Source organism: Elephas maximus, chromosome 11 (assembly GCF_024166365.1).
Source record: "Elephas maximus indicus isolate mEleMax1 chromosome 11, mEleMax1 primary haplotype, whole genome shotgun sequence".
Taxonomy (NCBI): Eukaryota; Metazoa; Chordata; class Mammalia; order Proboscidea; family Elephantidae; genus Elephas; species Elephas maximus.
The window spans coordinates 12,246,512-12,270,958 of NC_064829.1; the positions used below are offsets into that span (position 1 = coordinate 12,246,512).

At 46.2% G+C, this 24,447-nt stretch overlaps 1 protein-coding gene across 1 annotated transcript in view; it reads right to left on the bottom strand.

The window, feature by feature from the left end:
• Window positions 1-220: 220 nt before the first annotated feature.
• APCDD1 (APC down-regulated 1) overlaps window positions 221-24,447 on the bottom strand; it is a 36,118-nt gene continuing 11,891 nt past the window's right edge. Inside the window, exons 2-5 of the mRNA XM_049901850.1 lie at window positions 21,146-21,329; window positions 16,869-17,400; window positions 3,537-3,858; window positions 221-1,895 (exon numbers count right to left, since the gene is read on the bottom strand). Coding sequence (XP_049757807.1) covers window positions 1,444-1,895; window positions 3,537-3,858; window positions 16,869-17,400; window positions 21,146-21,329 — 1,490 coding nt within the window. The 3' untranslated portion in view covers window positions 221-1,443. The remainder of the gene's footprint in view (window positions 1,896-3,536; window positions 3,859-16,868; window positions 17,401-21,145; window positions 21,330-24,447) is intronic.

The window sequence follows — 24,447 nt, forward strand, 5'->3', positions numbered from 1 at the left end:
TTTTCATTGTGAATAAACCACCTTGGTACACACAACTTAAAATATAATCTAAGGTAAAACACTTTGATACTTAATGCCATCCTGATCCTTACAACCTAATGTCAGCCTGAATCTGACAGCATTGCACACAGTAAATCAGGCCTGACTGTTCTCCAGGCTCGCCTCCGGCTCCTGGAGCTGCCCCCTGCCCCCTGCCCCCTGCCCCCTGCCCCCACCGCTTCCCTCCCCGGGCTATCTAGTGATAATGCTTGGTGTTTACGTAGCACCATTTGTAACAGTTGAAAGCTATGGACAGAGGCAGACTGATTTATGCCCCCAGTGTCTAAATTCTGTGGGAGGTGAAGAAACCGAGTGAAGCTGTGCTGTACAACAGTGAGAAGACTGGACACAAAGTCTCAATTGCACATCAAATCCAGGTCTACTGGAGGCCCCACAGCTCTGCTCTGAACAGCGGGTACTTAGCACCAAGCCTCGCCTCTGTATGTTCATTTCTGGGCATAGCAGAGATGCCAGAAGTTAAGCTCCTTCTGCTGACCCCTAACTGATGTAACGTGAGCCAGTACGGTCCCCTGAGCAGGAAGTTGTAAAGTGAACAGGTCATTCTTCATGGGGTATCCTCTGACTTGCGACAGGGTTGCTTGTCATCTGTTCTCTACTGCCTTTGTCTACTGAGAGGGTATGGAAGAAACTCACGTTCTGTAACCATCCGGAAGTCAACATGTAACAAAAACCACAAAGCTGTCTCTTCTTAGCAAATTAAAACAACTATGGTAAAAATAGTTTAAATTACTTTGAAACTTTAATTACACATATTTTTCCATTCACCATTTCTGAAATGAAAGTTCCAATCCTCTTCCTTTTTTGCATAAAGGCCACAAAGGTGGTTCAGCTAAACCTCATGTCTTTTCATATGCACATATCCACGCCCAAGTCTCTTCTTTATTAAACGATGTCTTCATTACAGTCCCAAACCAACTCTGCACTGGATCCTAGGTTGTAAAACTCAGATAGCAAAACAGTTTCAAAGGGAGACAGGAAATAATCCTAGTAAAAAGGCAGTAGAAGTTATAGTTTGACCTTTGTTTCTTCTAAGTTCAACTCAGAAATATAACAATAATTAAGAAGGGGTTGGGGAAAGACCTAGCTTTCACCCCGCTCCCCTACCAACCACACTAGCCAGACACTCTCTGCAGTCTTAAAGTGCAATTACTGCTGTGGAGTGACCCAGGCCAGGGATCAGACTGGATGGAGTTCAAAGCAGAAACTTCAAACAAGCACTCTCATGACTCAGTGGCTGGGAAGGAGGACAGGGACGAGAGGAGAATAAGAACAATGCTCAGGCATGTAAGTGCATCCAGAGAGTACATGTCCTTTCTTTTCCTAAGAAGAATCTGTAAATCGTGAGGAATCCCAGTTTGGAAAAATGTAACTTTTTAGGAAGTTCTATCTGAGGACGTTCCAATGTGGCACAGTCCAGAGGGAGGCAACTGCAGTAAGGAAGGTGGGGAAGCTACTGCTCTGGCGGGCCCCACTCCCGTACTGGTGGGCTCTGTGCTCCTCGGTCAAGTCCTCGGGCCTGGGTGGAGAGGAAGCGCACTGAACCAAGGGCATCTGGTAAGACGTGGCTCTCTTCTCTGGCCTGTTGGGGCTGGACCCGTCACTGGGCCTCTGGCCATTGAATAAGAGGTACCTGCCCCGGGCATCCTGCTCCATCTTGAAGATCTCATACTCCGTGTGAGGCAGCTTGATGCCCAGGGCCACACAGCCATTGGTGTGTGTCACATCCTGCTGGATGCCCACCTGCCAGGAGCCCTCGGCCCCACACTCGTTACCGCTGAAGACGTTGAGAAGTGAAGCCGTGGCTGCATCCATGGGGGTGACCTTCATGTGGTTCACTGGAGGGAGAAAGGAGCGTATCACTGACTCTGAGCGTATGATGACGACAGCCCACTGAGCACACGCTGGCAGAACCAGGTCTAGACAAGACTTCCTTTTTAAAACCATCCCGCACACCAAGCCACCTGACCACAGTGCTCTCAGGAGCATACTAATGTGGAAAGAGTCCAATGTGCTTGTGTGAATGGCGGTCACACCAGATACACTGCAGTTGTGACCAGAAAATAATCCATTACATCTGTGTCTACGTGCTGAGCCCAGACTGCAGCTGATAGACCATGTCTGTTCATGTGAAATACAACCATAGCACAAAGTGTTCCCAAGTAGTTGTATCTGGCAGCACCAACTCTTTGGGTTTGACGAAACAGTCGATGAAAGCTGGAATTTTGTTTTTATGAAAGAAGGTTTTATGGTCTTTAAAAGTTTTGTTGTCAAATACCTATACTACTTAGCGTTCTTGCAAATTAATACACACCCATAAAGCTGGCATCTAAAGTAAGTCAGGCTGTAAACAAGAAAAACACAACACACACACTAGATAGAAACCCCAGCACTTGTAGAGTATTGCTTCTGAAGATCCTTTCAGGGTACTAAACGTTATAATTAAGATACATATGGAATGTATCCTACTGGCATGGGATCAGGTAAAGACATTTCTGGTCCCCTTTCCTGAGTTTATCAAAGGTCCTGTCTTCTAGGAGCAAGACTTCTTCCTTCTTTACAGGTGGCCCAGATGCCCCAGGACTTGCTAGGTTAACAGAAATCCTTCATATTAAACTGACCAAACCTGGAATGTAACCTGGAAGGGGTGACACCCAGTATTCATGCCGTCCGTCCTTATTTGGTTACGATGGGGCTGAGATCATTTTATGAAGATACTCAAGCTTTAAAGAAAAAAAAAATTATTCTAGAAATAGAAACCACTAGACTTCCCTATGGAGCCCTTGGGTAGAACAAACGTTAAGCACTTAACTACTAACTGAAATGTTGGAGGCCTGAACCCACCCAGAGGCACCATGGAAGAAAGGCCTGGCGATCTGCTTTTGAAAACTCACAGCCTACGAAACCCTATGGAGCAGTTCTACTCTGCACGCGAGGTTGCCATGAGCTGAGTCAACTCAATGGCAAACAGTTAGGCCTCCACTGCTGATAACAGCCTGGCTCATCTCACCCCTGTTTACATCACTTAGATGAACCATTCCTAGCATAAACCTTCCCCAAGAAGCATCCACCTCATGGACATGACAGCTTCTCAGAGTACGACAAGCCCAGGGCTGTGCCTGTCAGCTCTGAGCACCTCACGTGTAACCAAGGCAGCCCTCTCACGACCTCCTCAGGAGAGCACTCTAAGTGCAGCGAGAGTGATGTTATCATAGGAGTGACTCTCACATTGCTCTAAGTTGTGTCTGAGAAAGGAAGTGTGCAGACTGTGTTTTATGAGCGGTAACACACCACCGGGGTCTCCTTGGCAGCGGGGACCTGTACCTGAGGCGGTCTACCCACCCTGGTCTGAGCCAAGGGGTGGTCAGGGCATGATGGCGAATGACTGCAAACGGCCCTTGCCCTCAGGCTCGGCTGCTACACAAGTGTCACAGATGCTCAGGACCCCTCGGCCCTCAGGCTGTTCTCCATGGACCCACCTTTGAATACAAACTCGGTGCCTCCCATGACGCGGGTGGAGTGCACGCCCCGGCTGTAGCGGCCCCGGGCATAGATGGTGAAGGTCGGGTGCTTGCAGATGGGGTCGGAGTAGTGGTAGTAGTGGCCCTCCCAGGTGTTGTTGTTGTCGTGGAAGATGAAGTGGCGGGTCAGGAAGAGGACCTCGGGGCGCACCTCACAGCGCTGGCTCACCCACTCCCCGTGCAGGCCGATGGTCAGGTCGGCCTTTGGGGGCAGGATCGGGGGGTGGTACTCGTCCGAGCGATAGATGATGCGACAGGCGATGCAGGTGTGGTCGTGGTTCTGAAGTCGAGAAAGAAACACGCTCAGAGACCTGTCTTCACAGCTCAGCATGGCATACGTGTCCTTACAAGCGGGGCTACCATGACTGGGTGTGCGGAGACCAGGTCACCTCTGCTGATAACCGGAGGACTCAGGAAGCGATGGGAGGCAGTCTTGGGAGCACCGAGGGGAGAGTGTGTGTGTGTGTGTTTGCGTGTGAGTGCGCACTCACAAGCACACGTGTTTACTGACACAATATACCTGTCCAGATATTTTAGGGAGTCTCTGGGTGGTGGCAATGGTCAAGGTACTCGGCTGCTAACCGAAAGGTCTGACGTTTAAGTCTACTCAGAGGTGCCTTGGAAGAAAGGCCTGGTGATATATTTCCAAAAATCAGCCAATGAAAACCCCATGAGGCACAGTTCTACTCTAACACATGGGTCGCCGTGAGTGGGAATCATCGTGACTGCAGCTGGGTAGACGTTTCAGCTGTGAAATGGACTCCTCCTGGAACCCCATCAAGCTTTCAGGCTGCACAGCGAGTGTCTAAAACCCAGGACAACACTCCAGCTGCTGTGGGTGAGAAGCACGTTATCTAACAAAGGCAGAGAGCCTGCTCGGAGGCGGGACCCAGGAGGCCTGATGGAAGGCAACTCGGGGTCTTTGCAGAGGGGGAGGCAGGCACCCCTCCACCCAATTGTGTCTGCTAGCCGCTAGGCTTGAAGGTTTATGGGCTCTTAATTCGATTCCTGCTTTCATAGGTTTGAGCAGTTAATTAGCGCAAGACAGCTGCAGATGCATCTTTCTCTGGGTGAGTCTCTTATGGCACTGGTACGGGCCCACGGGCAGGCTGCCTGGGACATGGCTTAGAGCATCTCACAGAAGCTCCTGCCACGCACGTTAAGTGCACACAGAGACGCTCAGCAACGTGAGAGCACCATCTGCCTGGAGGACTTGAAATCGTTGCTGTCCAGTTGGTTCTGATTCATAGTGACCTCATATGTGCCTCATATATACTCCACAGTTTCCAATGGCTGTGATCTTATGGAAGTGGGTCACCAGGAGCTGCTGGGTGGATTTCAACTGCCAACTGTTGGTGAGTCATCAAGTGCAAAGGGTTGTGCCTCCCAGGGACATTAAAGGCTCACCACATGGTCTAGGCCTAGAAGTCAGGAGACCTGGGTGCTTAGGTGTACCCCGCATTATCTAGCTGTTTGACCCAAGCCACATGATAGCTCTGAGCCAGGCATGGGGACTATCTTACTGCTATTCTCCCTGCCACACAGATGTCATAAAGCCAACTGGGCTAACAAAATACTTGATCAAACTAAAAGCACAATTCAGACACGGTGGAGGTTAGGCAGGGAGGGTGACATAGCTCAGAGTTTGCAGAGGACAACTCGGCTGCCACCAAGACCAGCACCCACCCCAGGCCCAAGTCCACGCAAGACAGCTCCTGTGGACATGGCTGGAAGGGCACTCAGGCTTCTGGGTGGCAAGCACGTGTTTTCTAAACTCGGCAATCTAAATCACTGGGGTCTTTTAGTGTTCAGCACTCAGGCTTGATTTACTCTTGCTGTGGCTGCAGTTTGATTGGTTTTAGATGTTGGCATTTTCAAGAGGGGCAGAGGCAGGAGGAGTGGGTTTCTCACTGCCATCCTTTTACACTCTCAGAACGCAGAAGCAGACAATAAGCTTAGGGATGGGTGACTACTTTGATTAAATGAGCTCAGAGAATGTTTCCTATGTGAACATCATTTGTGGCTTATAAATAATGAGACTGAATGGGCTGCAGTGGAGATGACAGTGAAGTCCCCTGCTGTTCCCGGGTCTGCTCTGTATTTGCTGCCTACTGTATGCCTACGAAGGGTCCTGGCAGCACAGGAGACCCTGACCCGTGGCCTGTGGTTGGGGTGTACTGCGCCTACGAGTTACAATGGGTGAAAGCACTGGTACCCAGCCCGCTAGGGCTGTCCTCAACTGCAGCACAGAAACAGATGGCCAGGCCCATTCTTTCAGCAGCACCTGCTATCAAGGCTCTGCCCCTTAACGACAGTCACCCTGGGCAAGTGACTTCATCTCTCAGGTTTAACTTCCTCATTTATAAAGTGGTCTGCCTTAGGAAGCCCAGAACCGCCTCAGGGAGGGAGTCTGTAGGGGCAACTGAACAGGGAGTGGGAATGTTGGGGACACAGCTCCGGGTATGAGGAGAAATGAAGGCATGCCTCCCACCTGTACGCACTACTGCCTTTCCACTGCACGCTATGGCGAATAAGATACAAATTTAGTTAAATGCATTACGGAATTCAGCGGTTTTTTCATTATCTGTCTTCTCAGTAAACTACTCTGAGGTAAATGTTCCAAAATGTTTACGTGGCAAGGGGGTTCTGATATTCCAAACAGAGGATGAAAATTAATATGCTGCAGAGAATGTGCCCAGCACACAGTGATGGCACTGGCTGCTGTCGTCAGAACCATGCCTGGTGTCCCACCGCACCAGCCATGAACACTGCCTGAACACCAGCACCAGGCTGGGGCTCAAATCTCATTTCCCACAGAGGACCCAGGTTTTGGGGCTGTGGTGTCTGCTGCAGGAAGACCCTGAAGTGGTGAGGAGGCCCTGCCTCCACACCACCTACTGGGATTTCCATCACATTCTGGAAAGAGAGGGACCCTATAGGAACTCACGCGAGGTCAGTGTGAGAAGGACCAGAGCCAGGGTATTTCCAAACTACCTAGGAAGGCGCTCTGTGGTCCTCTCACTCAGAAAACTACCTAAGAAGGCGCTCTGTGGTCCTCTCACTCAGCAAACTACCCACGAAGGCGCTCTGTGGTCCTCTCACTCAGCAAACTACCTACGAAGGCGCTCTGTGGTCCTCTCACTCAGCAAACTACCTACGAAGGCGCTCTGTGGTCCTCTCACTCAGCAAACTACCTACGAAGGCGCTCTGTGGTCCTCTTACTCAGCAAACTACCTACGAAGGTGCTCTGTGGTCCTCTCACTCAGCGCTCCTCAGCCCGCGGGCCTGCTCTGAAGGCAGTGATGCGCATTAGCCACACCACCTGCTCATCAAGCAAACCCGAAATAGCCCAAGCGCTAGGCCCTGCTCGATTACACGCCAACCCTGGCCTCCACGCCCCTTTGTGCCTTTCCCCACAACTTGGTTTGCTGTCATTTGGGAATTAAAAAAAATCGATTGTGGCTATTTCATTTCTGGCCTTTCTAAGGCCCAAGTCTTACTCCCTGAAAAGATTTGTTTCCTTAAGTATCGACAGCAATTCCAGAATTTGATAGAAGCTTCTGAGACTGGGGGGACACAGAGGGTATATTGTCTTCTAGGGCTGCTGTGACAAAATGCCACGAACTTGGTGGCTTATCAGAACAGAAAGTTACTGTCTCTGGAGACTAAGAGTCCAAATCAACGTGTCAGCCGTGCCATGGCCCCTCTGAAGGCTCTGGGGGATTACCCTTTCTTGTCTCTCCCGGCTTGTGGAAGCCCAGGTGTTCCTTGTCTTGTAGATGCATCTTCACTGGCACTCCTCCCTCTGACTGTCTGTCGGTGCTTCTACTCTTCTCATAAGGGTACCACTTCCACTTGTTTAGGACCTACCTAACTCCAGCGTGGCTTCATGTTAACTGATAACATCCTCAAAGACTCTATTTCCAGGCAAGCTCACTTTCAGAGGTACCAGCAGACAGGACTTCAACATATATCTTGGGGGGACACACAATTTAATCCATAATCTCTTGTAAGAATGGAGGGATCTTTATTCTTACAAAAGATGCTGCTAGGATAATATCAAGGCTCAATTGCTCTTCGGAAAAAGCTTTGGAGAAGGTCGGCAGGTCCAAGCAGATTCATGGGGAAGGCTGGCCTTCTGTTATCTGGGTCTGTGAGAATTTAGGGTGGGGTGGAGGGAATGGGAGGAGCCTGGCTCTTAGATTATTGGTCTTGCCAAATTTCTAAACGAGTTAATTTTTATTGGGCTTTAGGTGAAAGTTTACAGCTTAAGTTAATTTCTCATACGAAAATTTATATACACATTGTTATGTGACCCTAGTTGCTATCCCTATAATGTGACAGCACACTCCCGCTTTCCACCCTGGATTTCCCATGTCCATTCAATCAGCTCCTGTCCCTCTCTGCCTTCTCATCCCGCCTCTGGAGAGGAGCTGCCCCTTTAGTCTTGTGTATCTATTTGAACTAAGAAGCACACTTTTCACGAGTATTATTTTATAGTTTATAGTCTAGTCTAATGTTTGTCTGAAGAGCTGGCTTCAGGAATGGCTTTTAAACCAGTTAATTTTTTTAAACTACTCTCTGCCGTTAAGAAATGGAAGATGTCACAATCAAGGGTAAACTGTTGGGCCTCTTGACAGAGACTGTCAACAAGGGGGCACTTTTGGCCAGGATTCGATAAGGGGGACGCCTCTCTGTTTTCATAGGCAAGTTTTAAAAACTGTAATTTGTGCTCCTACTTTTCACAGTTCTTGGCTTGAATAAGAACCAAAGAACTAAAGGAACTATTTCAGGGAAGCAGGAATTAAAGCCTATATATTGTATTGGCTCTAAATTTTTCTAAGATGCTTTTCTTAAAAAGTATCTTTCAAGGTTAATAAATGGAGAGAGAATTACATATGGCATTGGTAAACATGCAGAATGGTTTCCATTAGGAAATATCATTTGCTTTATGAAGCTGCTCCACTTTTGGGATCCATGTTCTGACACATAGTCCTCACTTGGGAAGGTCTGTTTTCCCAGGCTCACTGATCTGGCCTCAACACCACGCCCTTCCCTTCAATCTCAGAAAGGGCTATTTGAAGTCAGAGTTTCTGTACATAGATGATTGGAGGTTAAAAAAGAGGGATCACAAGTGTTTCCTTGTTGTTATTCTCTACACTAACTATAAGAAACTTTAATTCAGAAAGGGGAGGGAGAAAAAAAGGCTTCCTATACAATATCTTAAAAAAAAAAAATCAAGCTTATTCTAAAAATGAAAAACACGCCTTATACTTTATAGGTGAGCAATGTCCTAGGCACAGAATGGGGTTCTGCCTGCCCCACTTAGAGTTTATGCCCAGCCCACTGGGAACACATGAAATAGTAGCAGCTTGTGTTCATGGCTACTCCATTCTGAGAAGGTTTAAGTGTATCACCTCCTTACATTATATAACCTCCCCAAGAGAGCACGGGCACATTTTACAGATGAGGCGACCTAGGCACAGAGGGAGAAAATAACTTGGCTCAGACGAATTTACAAGCAGAATGTAGAATCAGGAAGATACTCTGGTCTCTGGCCTTGCTGTGTGCTCCCTCCTGGACATATACTGCTTCTCGCGCTGAGGTGCTGAAAGAACAAACGTTGCCCTATCAAGGGCCCTGTCATGAATTGAACTGTATCCCCCAAAAATGTGTGTATCAACTTGGTTAGGCCATGATTCCCAGTATTCTGTGGTTGTCCTCCATTTTGTGACTGTAATTTTATGTTAAAGAGGATTAGAGTGGGATTGTAACACCCTTAACCAGGTCACATCCCCGATCCAATGTAAAGGGAGTTTCCCTGGGGTGTGGCCTGCACCAGCTTTTATCTCTCAAGAGATAAAAAGGAAAGTGAGCAGAGAGGGGGGACCTCATACCACCAAGAAAGAAGCACTGGGAAGAGAGCGTGTCCTTTGGACCTGTGTCCTGCGCGGAGAAGCTCCTAGTCCAGGAGAAGACTGATGACAAGAAACACCTTCCTCCAGAGTGGACAGAGAGAGAAAGCCTCCTCCTGAAGCTGACGCTCTGAATTTGGACTTCTAGCCTACTACACTGCGAGAAAATGAATGTCTCTTTGTTAAAGCCATCCACTTGTGGTATTTCTGTTATAGCAGCACTAGATGACTAAGACAGGCCCAATTCCTTGGAAAGGTCTTCTCTGGCTGATGACTGCTGGGGATTCTCCAGGCTTTCTTCATTCCGTGACAACATTTATTTCTGGAGAGTTGGTTCGTCAACAACATTTGCTGACAGTACCCACGTGTTTTAACCGTCTTCCCAGAATGGAAGAAATTACTTGATATGATCTTGCTGTGAACAGATCAACTAGAGAAGCAGGCTGAAAAAAAAACAGAAGTCTTCAAAGGCGCATCATTTCTTGGGCTAAAAGTTTTGTTTGAGGAGGAGGAGAAATGGGAATAGATGATGGAAACTTCCTTTCCTGGGGCTTTGTTCCAATAGATAACCAAGGAATAAAAAGCACACTGATGTTTCTCAAAAAGAAGCCTGTCATGGCTGGTGACCAGTGTTGGAGGCTTCTTTTATAACTGCCATTGCCACGCGTTTGCTTAAATTTCTATTGTAGCAATTCCTATTCTTGGATCTTTTTTACTTCTTTGTAAGTTTTCTGAGGCCAAAAGCAAAGTTCTCATTTTTTGTATTTCCCATAACGTCTAGGAGAGACAGATGGACTGATACAACTGACTGAAACACTGAGAGTAGTAATTTGATGTTTAAAAAGATAACTAGCGCAAGCTACCACTCATCACACAGGATGAAGGCTGACCTGCCTTGTGGGAGAGATCTCTTGGGTATATTTCAGACGTGGGATCCTAGAGGCTATGAACTCTGGCTCACTTCGGTCACCTAAAGGGATCATATGATTCTACTTTCAGAAAGAAGTGGGGTGAGCAGTCGCATCTATACATGCTGTGTGGTGTGTGTGTCTCTTAACTGTAGCTTCAGGAAGCCACCACCAGCAGTGTGAAAGGCAGGGTGGCTGAAGCCCTGTCTCCATGGCCAGGTACCGACTCCACTCGCTGGTCACCTGCTGGCCAGGTAGTGGGCACTTGGTAGAAGGCTGTAGAAAAGCTTACAGAGCTTCAAGGGAACACTGTACAGTGACCTGTACCCTGATGCGATCATCCATAAAGGGGTGTGGGCCCAAGAGCATGGTGGGAGAAGACAAAAAATAGAAACACAGATCCTCCAGACTCTGTATTTGGTTACAGAACACTTAGAGGTGGAGAAAAAGTCAACGAAAAACTCCACTGCACCCTGTTGTTAAGAAGGGGCCCTGGGTGGGTCCTCAGGAGCAACATCATGCTTCCCAAAACGGGTTCCCTAAGAAGTTGAACCAGCTGCTGTGGAACAACTCTGACTTATGGCGACCCACGTATGTCACAGTAGAACTACATTCACTTTATAGGGTTTTCAATGGCTGATTTTTTGGAAGTACATCACCAGGCCTTTCTTCTGAGGCACCTCTGGGTAGACTCAAACCTCCAACCTTTTGGTTAGCAACCAAGCAGGTTAACCATTTGCACCACCCAGGATTTTAAGGAACATCAGTAATCACAACAAAAAGATAATGCTGCATCCTATTATACGGACTATGTATAGATGATAAGGACCATGAGCAGCTGGTTATCTAGTAGAAATGACTTTAAGAGTGATTTCAGAAGAAGAAAATTTTTGCTTGTTTCTTTGACACCTATTAATTTCAATTCATTTAAATAGTTAAATTAGTTTTAACAATTAAATTAGATTTGCTGTGAATTCCATGGTCTGGACTGTCTCTCCCCACAGTACTCGGCTGAATACTCCCACATAGTAGATCCTTAATAAATGCCTGTGGAGTGGTTGACTTCCTGCTTTCAGGCTTTCGCTTGTCCGCTTGGCTTTCTTGCCTTTTAAGGGATGAAATGTTTACCACTTTCATTGTCCCTGACAAAAAGTATTTCCTGGTCTGCTCACTATTTAAATAGAGCAACCTTGCATGCTTGTTTATCTCTGTGGTGGAAAGAGATAATGAACTGTTTCAGCAATAAAAGTGTAGGACAGCAGCTGTGTGGTACAGCAGTGCTGTGACCCTTCATACCTTGACCTGAATAAAATGTCCATAAGAGCAACCCTTTCAGAGGCAAGACTCCATCATCTGATTCCAGACCAGCTCAGTATTTTATACAATGTGCAGCATCTATTGCCGTATACAAATACCAAATCTCGAGTCATCACGAATGTAAGACTGGCTCCTGAAATTGTTTTAAGTCGTGACTCCTTGGATTTCCTGGTCCTCCACCATCTCCCCATTCTGCAAACCCCTCTCCTTTCCCCATACTGGGAGATGAGAAGGGACATGGGTTTCTTCCACAAGCACCTGGGTCCTAGCATTACTCTGGCAACACCCACCACTAGGAGCAAACCAAGCAGAGACACAGAGACAACCTTCCTCTGCAGAGCTGGTTTCCTGGGGATGGGCTAAATCCTCCATTGCCCACAGCCATCTGGTCCAAAGGCCCTCTGATGTCACAAATATTTTGTCCCACAGTTACCTTACACTTTTGACTTACTCTAAAATGACTCTGCAAGATAGGATGCCTCTAAAACACTAGCTCAGAGCCTAGAGCTTTCTAGAATTCAAGACAGAAAGCATGCGGATTTTCTTCTTAGAGTACTTAAACCTATTGCCATTGAGTTGATTCTGACTCATAGCAACCCTACAGGACAGAGTGGAACTGCCCCATGAGGTTTCCAAGGACTGGCTGGTGGATTTGAACTGCTGACCTTTCAGTTAGCAGCCAGGCTCTTAACTACTGGGCCACCAGGGCTTCTAGATGACTCAAGGAACTCGAAGAATATTGGTATTTTGTTCTTCCATCATGCATCTCCACTGCTGTGTGTATGCTTGGATAAAATATTTAAGATATACAGCTTGGTGAAAGCTGTCTGGTTTTCAGACAACCCCTTTGATTTACCACTCTGTGGCTAAAGCAGAGCAGGATTTTCGAGAAAGACCAATTCTATTTGCTTAAAAGTCAGATCCTGAGGCTTTGGTATTTCTAACTAACCAGGCAATCATTTGCTTTTAATTACCATTTGACTCTAACACTGAAAGAATGAACCTAGTTAACTCTCCAACTGCAAGACCCTTCAACAGTCCTAAGGAATCTAGGCCGAGGGTTATGCCTGCCGAGTTTAAGCTGAATTCAGACAAAAGCGTTTTTTTTTTTTTTTCAAGGCTATCTTGATTGTTTTAATGATGAGTCGCCAATTCCATAATGAAAGACTCCTCCCACATACCTGATGCTCTTCAAACATCGCAGGCTTGCCAAAGGCCCCTCAACCTCAGACAAAGCTGCATAAAGCTTAAAAAAACAAGTTGATTTAATGTTTCTATTTTACCAGGGTGTCCCGTTTCCAGAGGGGCCTGAGACTAGTGGTTTCAAACTCAATTTAGCATTTAAACGAATTTTCAGCCAGGTGTCTATGGACCAGCAATTAGGTAAGGCACAGAGTTCAAAGAAGAAGAGTTATAGCTCCTCAAGGGCCAGCTTCCACTGGCCCTTCCTTCTTGTTCTCAGCCCCAAAAGCTGCCACCAGGTCTAACAGAGTCTGCAGTAGGCAGAGAAAATGGTGGTTTTTCATTTTCCTGTGCCTGGAAAGACACCAATGTCCAAGTCCACTCATTCATACTCATAGCTGTCCTGGGGACAGGATCTAAAAACATCCTGACGATTTTGCTGTGAACGCCAGGCCAAGAAGTACAACGCAAAGAACAACATGAGAAGAATGGTCCCTTTCAGCTCCTAGAGCAGTGAGGACGAGCAGGCTGTCGGGCCTCAGGGCCAGCCTTTGATGAGCTCCCCCTCAGCCCTCCAGGCTGGCTGGTGGGAAGTCAAAGTGGTCTGAGAACCAAGCCAGGACTCTGGAGTGCCAGGTCCTCCCCCAGCTCTGCTGCCATCTTGATCTGTGGCCCCCCATATTCCCCTAAGCCTCAGAGTCCCAGCTTTTTTTTTTTTTTTCCCCTTCCAATTTTCATTTTGTGTGCTAATTGTGTTTAGGGAAGATAAGCTCATGCCACAAATTTCAAAAGGTACAAAAACCTATGTCGTGAGAAGTCTCTGTCCGACAGCCCCCAGCTACGTAGCTCCCTTCCTGAGAGGCTGCCATTGTAGAGGTTCTCGTGTCTCCTTTCACAGGTGTTCTACTCCTCTGCAAGCTCTTCTTTTCTTTTTATTATTACTTTTAACAAATGTCAGTCAGTGTCCTCCTTTATTTTTTTCTAAACTTAGTGGTATATCCTAGATAACATCTAAGGTCCTTGAAACCCCTGATATTTCTGGAATCATGCAATCAGGCCTATGGTTTAAAAAGTCTGCTGCTTGAAAATCTGGGCAAATGTTCCAACAGTGCCTCAGCAGAGCAGGGAGGAGGAAATGGGAGGAGACATTTTATAGTCAGGGATCATAAAACATTTTGATGTTCCCCAGCCTCTAAGAGCTTCAGGTCCAGAGGGCTACTTACTATGACCAGAAGGGAAGGCAGCTTCAGCCACGGGCCTTTTCCCAACATCATTACCAACATTAACCTAATCGATTCTTTTCTTTTTGGCATTTTATAGGGAAAAAAAAAAAAGTTTAAGGTTCCAAGAGGTCAGATAGCACTATCAACACCCACAGCTGTGGAGAGCAGGAGGATTGGATCCCAGAATTGGCTACTGGTTCCAGAGTCCATCCATAACCTTGCCAATTTATCCAGACTGTGTTAAAAAAACAACTTCTTGGCTTATGAGAATCCTCAACGGTCAGCCCTACAACTGCCATCCTTAATTCCCAGGCCAATGTTTAGTAACTCTCACTTTCAAGATGCTGTCCCTCCAGTTGTCACGAGTGTGTGCTGCTCTCTTGAAAGATTGTCCCTGCTCACTGGGTGGACACTGGGCAGTGAAAAGTTGCTCCTCCTGAGACCAGAGGAGTGAGTGAGGGAACCTCGTAGACCACCATGTGAAGAGCCACATCCAAGAAGTACAAATAGTGAAGTGAAGGTGGTTATGGTTGACACCTTTTTTGTCAGTGCTAAAAAGAGCTTGAGGCATCAAGAGCCTAAATTGTCACCTGCAGTTGAGGAAAGTGAATTTGAACACATGCAAATGGCTAGCCCAAGGTCAAACAGGGAGCAAAGGAGCCTGTGGTCCTGACTGCAGCCCAGGGTAAGTCCCATTACTGCTCCTTGCCTCCATCTAGAGCAGTTGAGCCCCACAATTCGGATCCTGGACACCCTTCTCCCTGCTGTTGGGTCTTCTGCTGCTCATTAGTGTCTTGGCTGGAAGGTGAACAGAAGATGAAGAATACTCTTCTTGCTTAGCAGATCTTATAAAAGCTCAAGGTTGCTCCTGGCTAATGTGAAGCTTCTAGGTTATCTGTGGACCATTTTATTCATGGCTTCTTTACCTCTCATTATCGGAGATAATGTGAAAGCTGACCTGGCCCTACTCAGAGGAAGCCCCTTCTACTATCTCAAACCAGAGATTTCAAGAGAAGTGCTACTCAGCGGCCATGTTCAATTCTAACTCTGGATACTACGCACTGGAAGGTCCCAAACAACTGGAAGCCCATTATTCACACCAGTTTTCACAAGAGATCACCAGAGCCTGGCGCAGACACCACCACCCTTGCTGAGGTCTTGCTCTGGTGAGCAGGTTCTCCTCTTTCTGCCTTTCCAGGATAATCAGCATATTGAAAAGGGCAGCGCTTTCTAAGAGAGCCTCTGGGATGCTCGACGGCAGCAGCCATGGAGTCGAGCACGAGCGGTCGCTCCTCCCAGCCCTAACAGACCTTCCTCTTCAGCTGGTTTGCCACTCACAAGGCAGAAAATAAGGAGGACTGTGGCATTCTGAGCCTGCTGGCAAGCTGCCCACACAGGTAGGGGTACAGGCAGGGGTGCGGGCAGCTTTGGTCTGAGGGCACCAGCTCGTGGCCAGGCTTCCTTCCATTACACACTCGAGCATCCCTGACCAGATGGTCCCACGGGAGCAGCCTCCGCCAAGATGGCTTTCTCAGCAGAGTTTTCAAAAATATAACAAAGGGCACTTTCATTGCATGAGCTCACAATAACATAAGATAAACAGAGATAACACTGAGTGGTCTCTGGCAGGGGAAGGACTCTGTGATATATCATGACCAGTTATGAATCAGCTGAAAGTATGAATAAGAAAAGAAAAGACTTAAAAAATGAATAAACCACCAAGCAAAAGTCAAACTGGGTTCTGCAATTAGAAAGCCACTGATCTAGGAAGGATTCCATAAAAGCCCACCTGAGAGGCTGTGGGCCACTTTGGTAGGGCCTGCAGGACCACCTGCAGCTGGCCAGGGTGGCTCCCCAGGACAGCCACCAGAAGCAAACCACCCTCCTTTCCTCGAACTTCACTAACTTCTGCGGTGGAAGTGATCGCGTTACATATCTGACATGTATTCTGAGCTTGTGGGAAGGAAATGCTTTGTGAATTCCAAGTGTAATTATAAGACTATCATTCAAGAACAGAGCATTATAAAGTTTTAATTATTTCCTGACCTTCTGAGTCCTCCTTTTCTGATCACCGTGACTTTATACTTTACTTGGTAAAACTGAAAGAATGTGGGAATTGAAGCAAAAAGGTTTGGGTTCAAGTTCCAGCCCTGAAACTCACTAACTTTGTGATCTTGGGCAGGTCACCCAGCCCCTCAAGCTTTAATTCCCGCTTCTGCAAAAGACAGCAGTGATCATGTCTACCTCCCAAGCCACTATGAGGGCTGAGAAGTACTGTATGTGGAAACCTCTATAAAGCCCAAAGCCCCATGCAGGCCACGTTGCTATCCTGTCTGCGGTCCCTCCCCACCTCTATCAGGTCTGGTGTCACTGCTGTGGTCAGTGTCTCCTCCAAGTGTGGGTACATGCCTCCTACTTGCCTTCGCTCCTTCCTCTTAGGATCACAGAAAGGGCTCCCGGACTGTGAGAGCTGCAGGGGGTCTAAGACATTTTCTCACACAACCACCCCGGCCACTACCCACTGCAAATGGAACAACCAAGGCCCAAGACTACAGGGTCAGCTGGTGGCACACCCAGTCCCCTCAGCCGGTGCTGTGTCCCTCGTCCTGCAGCCTCCCACCTCCCAGCAGCCCCTGCCTCAGCCTACACGCCTAGACTTGCTGCCTCATTTCTCAGGCACCTTGCCCTGACAGGCCCTCACAAGGGGTGCCCATCCTCCGCAGAGCAGGTGGCTGACGCAGGTACCTTGGCATTTTGCAGTGGCGGCTGGTAACTTGATGGCCGGTAGAACATCCTCTGGGAGGCGTCGGTGTGGATGTCACCAAGGAAGAGCTCCTCCACCAGGTGGTCTAGGTTGTGATGCAGGTACTGCTTCTCCACCCGGATCAGCTGAAGCTCGTGCATCGCAAAATTCATGGCCCTGGTGCACTCGCAGCCGCTATCCTCGCGCCACAGGTCGTGGGGGACATCCTGTGCCCAGGGGCTCCCGGCTGGGATGAACCCAGGGCACGTGCGGTTCACTAGCTGGCTGAGCCTCTCGGCGACAGCCTCCGTGTGGCAGATGACCTGGACGTGGTGCAGCTGGTAGTCGGCCTCGGTGCCCCCTCGGATGATCCAGGACGCCTGGCGCAGGCGGATCTTGCCACGGATGACGAGGGTGTAAGTGGGACTTGTGCAGCGGTTGCCACCGTAATAAAACTGGTAGGCCTTGAAGGTGTTATTGTGGTAGAACCTGTAAGATCTCGTGATGAACTCGGGGCCCGACCTTACCTCACACCTGAAGAAAAAAGGAAGGAAAGACTTAATTTTAAGGCCCAAGGCATGAGGAAGGGATTCATGATAGTGCTAAGAAATGATGGTAATAACAAAATGCCTATTCTGGGCCAGGCACTGTTTATACACGCTCATTTGTTGAATCCTAGGGGTTAAGTATTATTACCATCCACATTTTACAGATGAGGAAACCAGGTCTTAGAACCAGTTCCTCTTAGTTCAGTCATGGCCAAGGAAACGAAATTAGAACTGACCTGAATTTTTTAAAATTGGTGTGGACCAGAACCATAACTAGAATGGGAAAAATTACAGGTCAAAGCTCTGCTAGAAACCTAATCTCCCTCTTAGAAAATAAGCGCAGTGCCTGTAGGATTTTGAGCAGAGTAGGGAACAGTGGTGCCCAGCTCAAAGACGGCAGCTGACTGCACTACTTTGACTATGTGTCACTCTCCTCAGTCCTGGCAATAATGCAATCTCACACGTCAGGCTCCTGAAAGGGCTCATTGCACCTCTTCCAGTCTCCCATTCCAGGGCTTCAACCTGTAATTTTTACCCTTCTGGTTATCGTTTCAGATTACCCCACTTGCAAAAATGTGGGTCTGTTCTGGTTTCGCTTTATTGGTCAGGATTGAACCTGTCTGAACCAGCTTGAAGCCCTGGAGGAAACAGAGGTACAAAGACGTTGGGTAAAAAACCCAGGTCACATAACTAACAAGTATCAGAGCCAGAACTTGAATCCAAGTGGTCTGGTTCCAGCACAGTGCTCTTAAACACTCTACCCCAGAATGTCTTTCATTCCTTTTATGAACAGGCCAGGAGGGCAGAACCATGCCATCTGTGGTTCCACCTGTTCACTTGCACCCCTAACTTACACAGGACTTCTTTCTGGACAAGGAAGTGTAGAGCAGGCCTATAAAAGATCTCTGGTACTAGATCAAAGAGGTTTATCTGATTTCCTAAACACTCATTTTAAGGCCTTATATGGAGAGGAGGACACGTACTATGTGGTGAAACTACATGCTGAAACCGAACCTAGCCTTTTAGCGACATCATCTAGAGGCAGCTGGAAGTTCACCCTCTACTCCAGTCAAAAGTAATTCTCCCTCTAGGAGAAAAATAAAGGGGCAATTAGTGTTCATTGTGAAAGCAAAACTCACGTTAACAATAGAAACAAGGGTTCCTTTTACCTGAGCTGACTGATAAGGAGACAACGTCCTTTGCTATGGCGTTAGGTAAATGATATATTCCCAACCAGAAACACCTAGACTGGGTTTGCAGAACATAAAATGGCTCAGCAGGTTTTACCCAAGTCAGCTTCTCAAACAATTAAAATTGTAATACATTCACACACATGCAGCACAGCCTGTGCCAGGAAGACGAGGCTTTCTTCAATATACTGTCATTTCACATGTAACCTTTTACCAGATCTTCATCTAAGTTATATCCTGACTCTCACCTCCCTAATCGTGGCTTTACAATTTTGTCTGTGTCTACAACCTTAACAAAGAATTCTGGTTTGAGATTACTTAGCATTGACAAGGAAACCCTGGTGGTGTAGTGGTTAAGGGCTACGGCTGCGAATCAAAGGGTCGGCAGTTCGAATCCGCCAGGCGCTCCTTGGAAACTCTATGGGGCAGTTCTACTCTGTTCTATAGGGTTGCTATGAGTCGGAATCGACTCGATGGCACTGGGTTTGGTTTGGTTTGGTTTGGTAGCATTGCAAAAGCAGGCAGTTGGTCTGAAATCCCAAAGGCAAGTGGCATTCAAAATCATTAACAAATTAGTGAATGATAAACACTATTTAGAGGTGGGTAACTTTTGCTGTATGAAGATTGTCAACTGATGTCAAATAACATCATATGGACACAAAGCCCTCAGCAGTACTTCAAGGATTCATAATCCGTGAAAAAAGGGAGAGAACAGACCCAAGAATTCTCTTCCGAGGAAAAAGTTAGCGTAAGAAGTGACTAATATCAGATGAGGTGTAGATAAGATCACTTATTGTTATTTTTTTTATGTAAGCAGTGACAATCTGTTGATTCTGTCTCCAAAGTGAAGTACATCTCAAATCCATTCATTTTCCCCATCACCCTTGCCACCACTCGCATCTAAGCCTCCTGTTTCTAGCCAGAACTGTTGCCATGCTCTGTTAAAGTCACTTTTTCTATGATCCATTTGGCACACAGAAACCAGAGTGCCCTTTGGTAAAGTTGAGTCATATTTTAAGCATGCCTCCTACCGAAAATTTTCAAAAGCCAAACTCCAAGATGGGGCCTGAAAAGTTCCCTGAGATCTGGCCCGCCCTCCTCTCCAGCCTTACTGTCCCCTTGGTTACTACGCTTGTCTAGCCAGGCTCTGACTCATTCTGCAATCCAGGCTGGTCCTTCTAGCTGGAAATCTCTTCCCTAGTCTTCATATGGCCAATGCTTCTCAGCTCAAGTGTCACCTTCCTCAGTAGACTACCCTGACCCCACCCCAACCTAAAACAGAACTCCCTAGTATTATCTCAAGGAGCCCTGTTGGCGCAGTGGTTAAGTGCACAGCTCTAACCAAAAGGTCAGCAGTTCAAACCCACCAGCCACTCTGCGGGAGAAAGAAATAGCAGTCTACTTCCATAAGATTTGCAGTCTTGGAAACCTTGTGGGGGCATTCTACTCTGTCCTACAGGGGTGCTATGAATTGGAATTGGCTCAGCGGCAATGGGTTGGGTTGGTTAGGGATATTCTCTCTCAGCATTTGAGTATTTTTTTTCTCCTTCACAGCGTACTTTATAATTACTTATTTTTTTGTGTATTTATCTGTAAAATCTATGAAGACAGGGACCATGTCTAGTGTTGTTCACAGCTACAAGCTCCAAATCTAGAACCATGCTTGGCACAGTCAGCACATAATAGATGTGCGTTGAATAAATTGATAAATCATTTTAAAACACATCACATTAAGATTGTTTATGCAAATATTTACTGTGCAAGTTTTTTTGAGAGACCCTACTGAAAAAAATTCTGGGTCTTCATCATCTTTATAAAACTTTTTTCTCTTCTCATATTCATTTAATCTCTCTCCAAGGTATCTGGAGGCAGCTACCCATATCCCAGGCATAGTGTACAGGGAGAAGGTATCAGATCCCAGAGTTAGTCTTCGTAATTCTCAACAATTTAATGGGTAGAAAAAAAAAAAACACAGGTGTGCCTCTAGGCTATTTTTAGAAGGTCTAATGGGAAGATAAGCCAGAGCTCAGGGTGGAACAGAGTTTAGCATGGAAAAGAATCCAAGCACTATGCCCTGGCTAGTCAAGGTAGCCTGAGTACCTTTTAACTCACTCTCAGAACTTGGAGCCATATATTAAATTACCAGAATATGGCTAGAATACTTAGACCGTAAGAAGCTTTGCAAGTCATGTTTCAGGGTTGGTGAAACACAGATTCTTAATTCCACTTGCTAATGGTTTCTTTTTATAAACAAGTGGTGCGATAGAGTTCAGTAAACAAGGATCTGTTCACTCACACTATGTGGTTAATGCCGGTACAAAGTAATCTGTGCTTTAGCCTAAGGTTTCGACAGTCCTACCTCTGTTTCCTTACCAATCATAGTTGCAAAGAGTTGCTTGGGTCTTAGTTTACATGTAGACAACACCTGTATCATTGTACATCATATACAGTTTCTACGCATCTGAGAAAGCACAGCAAGAGCTTTCCACTTCAGTGTGCTCTCTGGGCTCTCCCGACGACTCCCACTCTCCCAACCCTTACCCTGTGGAGACCCAATGCCCCTCGATTGTGGGCGGCATCTGCACGGTGATTCGAGCACCATTGTGGAGATGTTTGAGCATGTGGTGGCACTGGGATTCCTTGAAGGCCCTCCAGGCACTCTTCTCTAAGGATCTTGGGTGGGATCTGCTGTCCGGGTGGAGGAGGGCAGAACCCTCTCCCAGCCCTGAAAAAAAAAGAAAGTGAGAAGTTAGCCCACAGGAGAATTAGTGGCAGACAGGAATCAGGTTGAAGAATTGCCTTCGGCAGTAGTGAAATAGCTGCAAATTGGAAATGCACTCTTACTCTACCAGATATTATCTGTATTTGGTCTCACAGAGTTCACATTCCTGAACTAGAAGTGTCTGTGGTGATCACTTCACAGGTGAGAAAACTGAGATCCAAGAGACAACAAATCTGCTTGCTTGAGGTTACTTGGCTAGTTCGTGGTTAAGGCCAGAACTGAAATCCACGCACCTACGAAACAGCAGATGAGGTTGTGCATCTCAGTGAGTACCTGTGTAGTGTAGGCACATCAGTGCAACAGGGTTTGTAGAAGAAAGAAACGGACATGTTGCAGCATCACCAAAGAGGAGATGGGATTGAAGGAAGCAGTGAGAAGGGAGGCATCGGGAAGTGTAGATGTGTACAAAGACACATTTAGGTGAGCAAAGAGCAAGGAGACCAGCTTAGTGAAAATGGAACCTGGGCAAAGATGGTATGGAGGAAGGCCCAGGAACAGTTCCAAAGACTCCCACCTAAGATCTGCTTCCACCAAGACATGCATCTTCCAGTTCTCGGTCTCAGGTGGATGCCTCTACAAGGCTGCTCATCAACAAGGTTGGGGGGGGCACCCATGCCTTCCCTACAATTTGGGGACATTGTGGTATTTTCCTTCCATCAAGCCTCTCATCCCCACAAAAGCCAGTGACAAACGATATAAGGCTTAAAATTAAGAATGAATTACAAAAAGATTGCACATTTTTATTTTCCAGGGGTAAAGGAATACTAGGTCTAAGTTTATCTTTGGTACCACAGGGAGTTTAGGTTGGCCCAAATTTACACATGCAAAACTACCATCAGCCCAGTGTTCAGAATAAAGCAATGAAAAAAATGGATCGTATGACAATGTTCATTGCAGCACTGTTTACAATAGCCAAAAAGTGAAAACAACCTAAATGTCCATTAACAGCTGAATGGATATACATACATACAATGGAATGTTATTCAGCTATAAAGAGAAATGAAATCCTGGTACACTACATCTTAAAAACATTATGCTGAGCAAAATAAGTCAGTCATAAAAGCACAAATATTGTATGATCCCACTTACACGAAACAGGCAAATGTATGGAAACCAAGTTTACTAGTGCTTATCAGGAATGGTAGGAAGGCGGGAAGGGGAAGTCTTTGCTGAAGCAACACTGAGTTTCTGTTAATGGTGGCAGAATAATCTGGAAACATACAGTGGTAATGGCTGCACAACATGATGAATGTAATCAATGTCGCTTAATTGTACATGTAAAAAATGTTAAATTGGAAAATGTCTTGGTACATATATTTTTACCACAATAAAACAATTAAAAAAAAAAAAGAAGCGGAAAAAAATGGAGTTAAAATATTTAAGCCCACTGTTTCCTTTTGGATTCACTCCTAAAGAAATTGGTCTACTATGCAGTCAACGCTGTGTTAACAAAAAAGACACTAGTCAGCAAATGTACAAAAATGAAAGAAAATGGAGATGCAAAATAAATGTACCTGTGAGAATGCTACTTACAGGAAGGCAATTACTATTTTTAATCAACACTTAAATAACTTCACATAAAAACCATGCTTTATGAGAGATCATTTGAAAATGAAAAGTTAGATCTGGAATACAGTGACTTAGAGTAATAAAATGAAAATGTATCTGGATAAACTCAGACCCAAAGACCGATAACAGTCAGGTTATCTGTAAAATATGCAGACATTTGCCATCCTGTGGATAAAACACTCAGGAGACTGAATTAATTTTATCTAAAGTCTTTGGCATTAGGAAGACAGAAGTCTCAATATTTGAACTCTCGGGTTTTCCACTGAGTAAAATGTTGGCCTTTTGATGGAAAAAAAAAAAAGCTTCATGATTTGTTCTTATACATCTTAAATCAAGTGAAAGGCAATCAGGTGAAGATACTTGTAGATGCCATTCAACTAAATAAAAATTTTGAAAGAGCTTCTAGAAACGTGACTGTACCATGTTCAAACTAAATGCAACCTCTCAACCAACCCCATTTAGCCAAGCTAACTGTGACCTGAGCTAAACAGGGGGGAACAGTAAAAATTAAAAATCCATGTCTAGTGGTATCGTTACCAGTGCTCATCTGGTTAAGCAGGAACCACCTTTCCTGTAGCCATCTGTTTTCATGAGAGCGAAGGCATTTCCACTAGAGAAATACTCTTGGGTATTCTCTCTTAGCCCCTCAACCAGTCCTCCTAGGGAAAAGGTGCTGAGTTATGAAGAAGGAACCAAGTGTGCTTGACTCAGTCATATTTCTCTATTCAAAACATGCTGGTTTACAACATGTACATATTCTGATCTGCCCTCTAACATGTCATAAAGGCCCTGCTCTTTCTATTGTTCTGCTGTGGCACTGGACTAGGTGCAAAGTCTGAAAAATTCAGAGTGAACTATTAGCAAGCCTATCATGGGCCACACATCTAAACTGTGTCCTCCAATCAAGTATTTACCCCTATTCTAACGCTTTAATCCCCATTTGTCTGACACATCCTTGATCTCAGATAGCTTTTAACTAGTGTAGGGAAGATTGGGTCCTATTCATTGTAACCACACCAAGCCCAATAGTTGTAATTACCCTGATGATTGTAAGCATTTCCGGAACGTCTCTGTTTTAGTCATCTAGTGCTGCTATGACAGAAATACCACAAGTGGATGGCTCTAACAAAGAGAAATTTATTTTCTCACAGTTTAGTAGGCTAGAAGTCCAAATTCAGAGCAGCAGCTCCAGGGGATGACTTTCTCTCTCTGTTGGCTCCCGAGGAAGGTCTTCTCGTCAATCTTCACACGGACTAGGAGTTTCTCTGCGCAGGAACCCTGGGTCCAAAGGATGCGCTCTGCTCCTGGTGCTTCTTTCTTGGTGGTATGAGGTCCCTGACTCTCTGCTTGCTTCTCTTTCATCTCTTGTAAGATAAAAGGTGGTACAGGCCATACCCCAGGGAAACTCCCTTTACATTGGATCAGGGATGTGGCCTGAGCAAGGGTGTTACATCCCACCCTAATCCTCTTTAACTGTAGGCAGAGATTATGA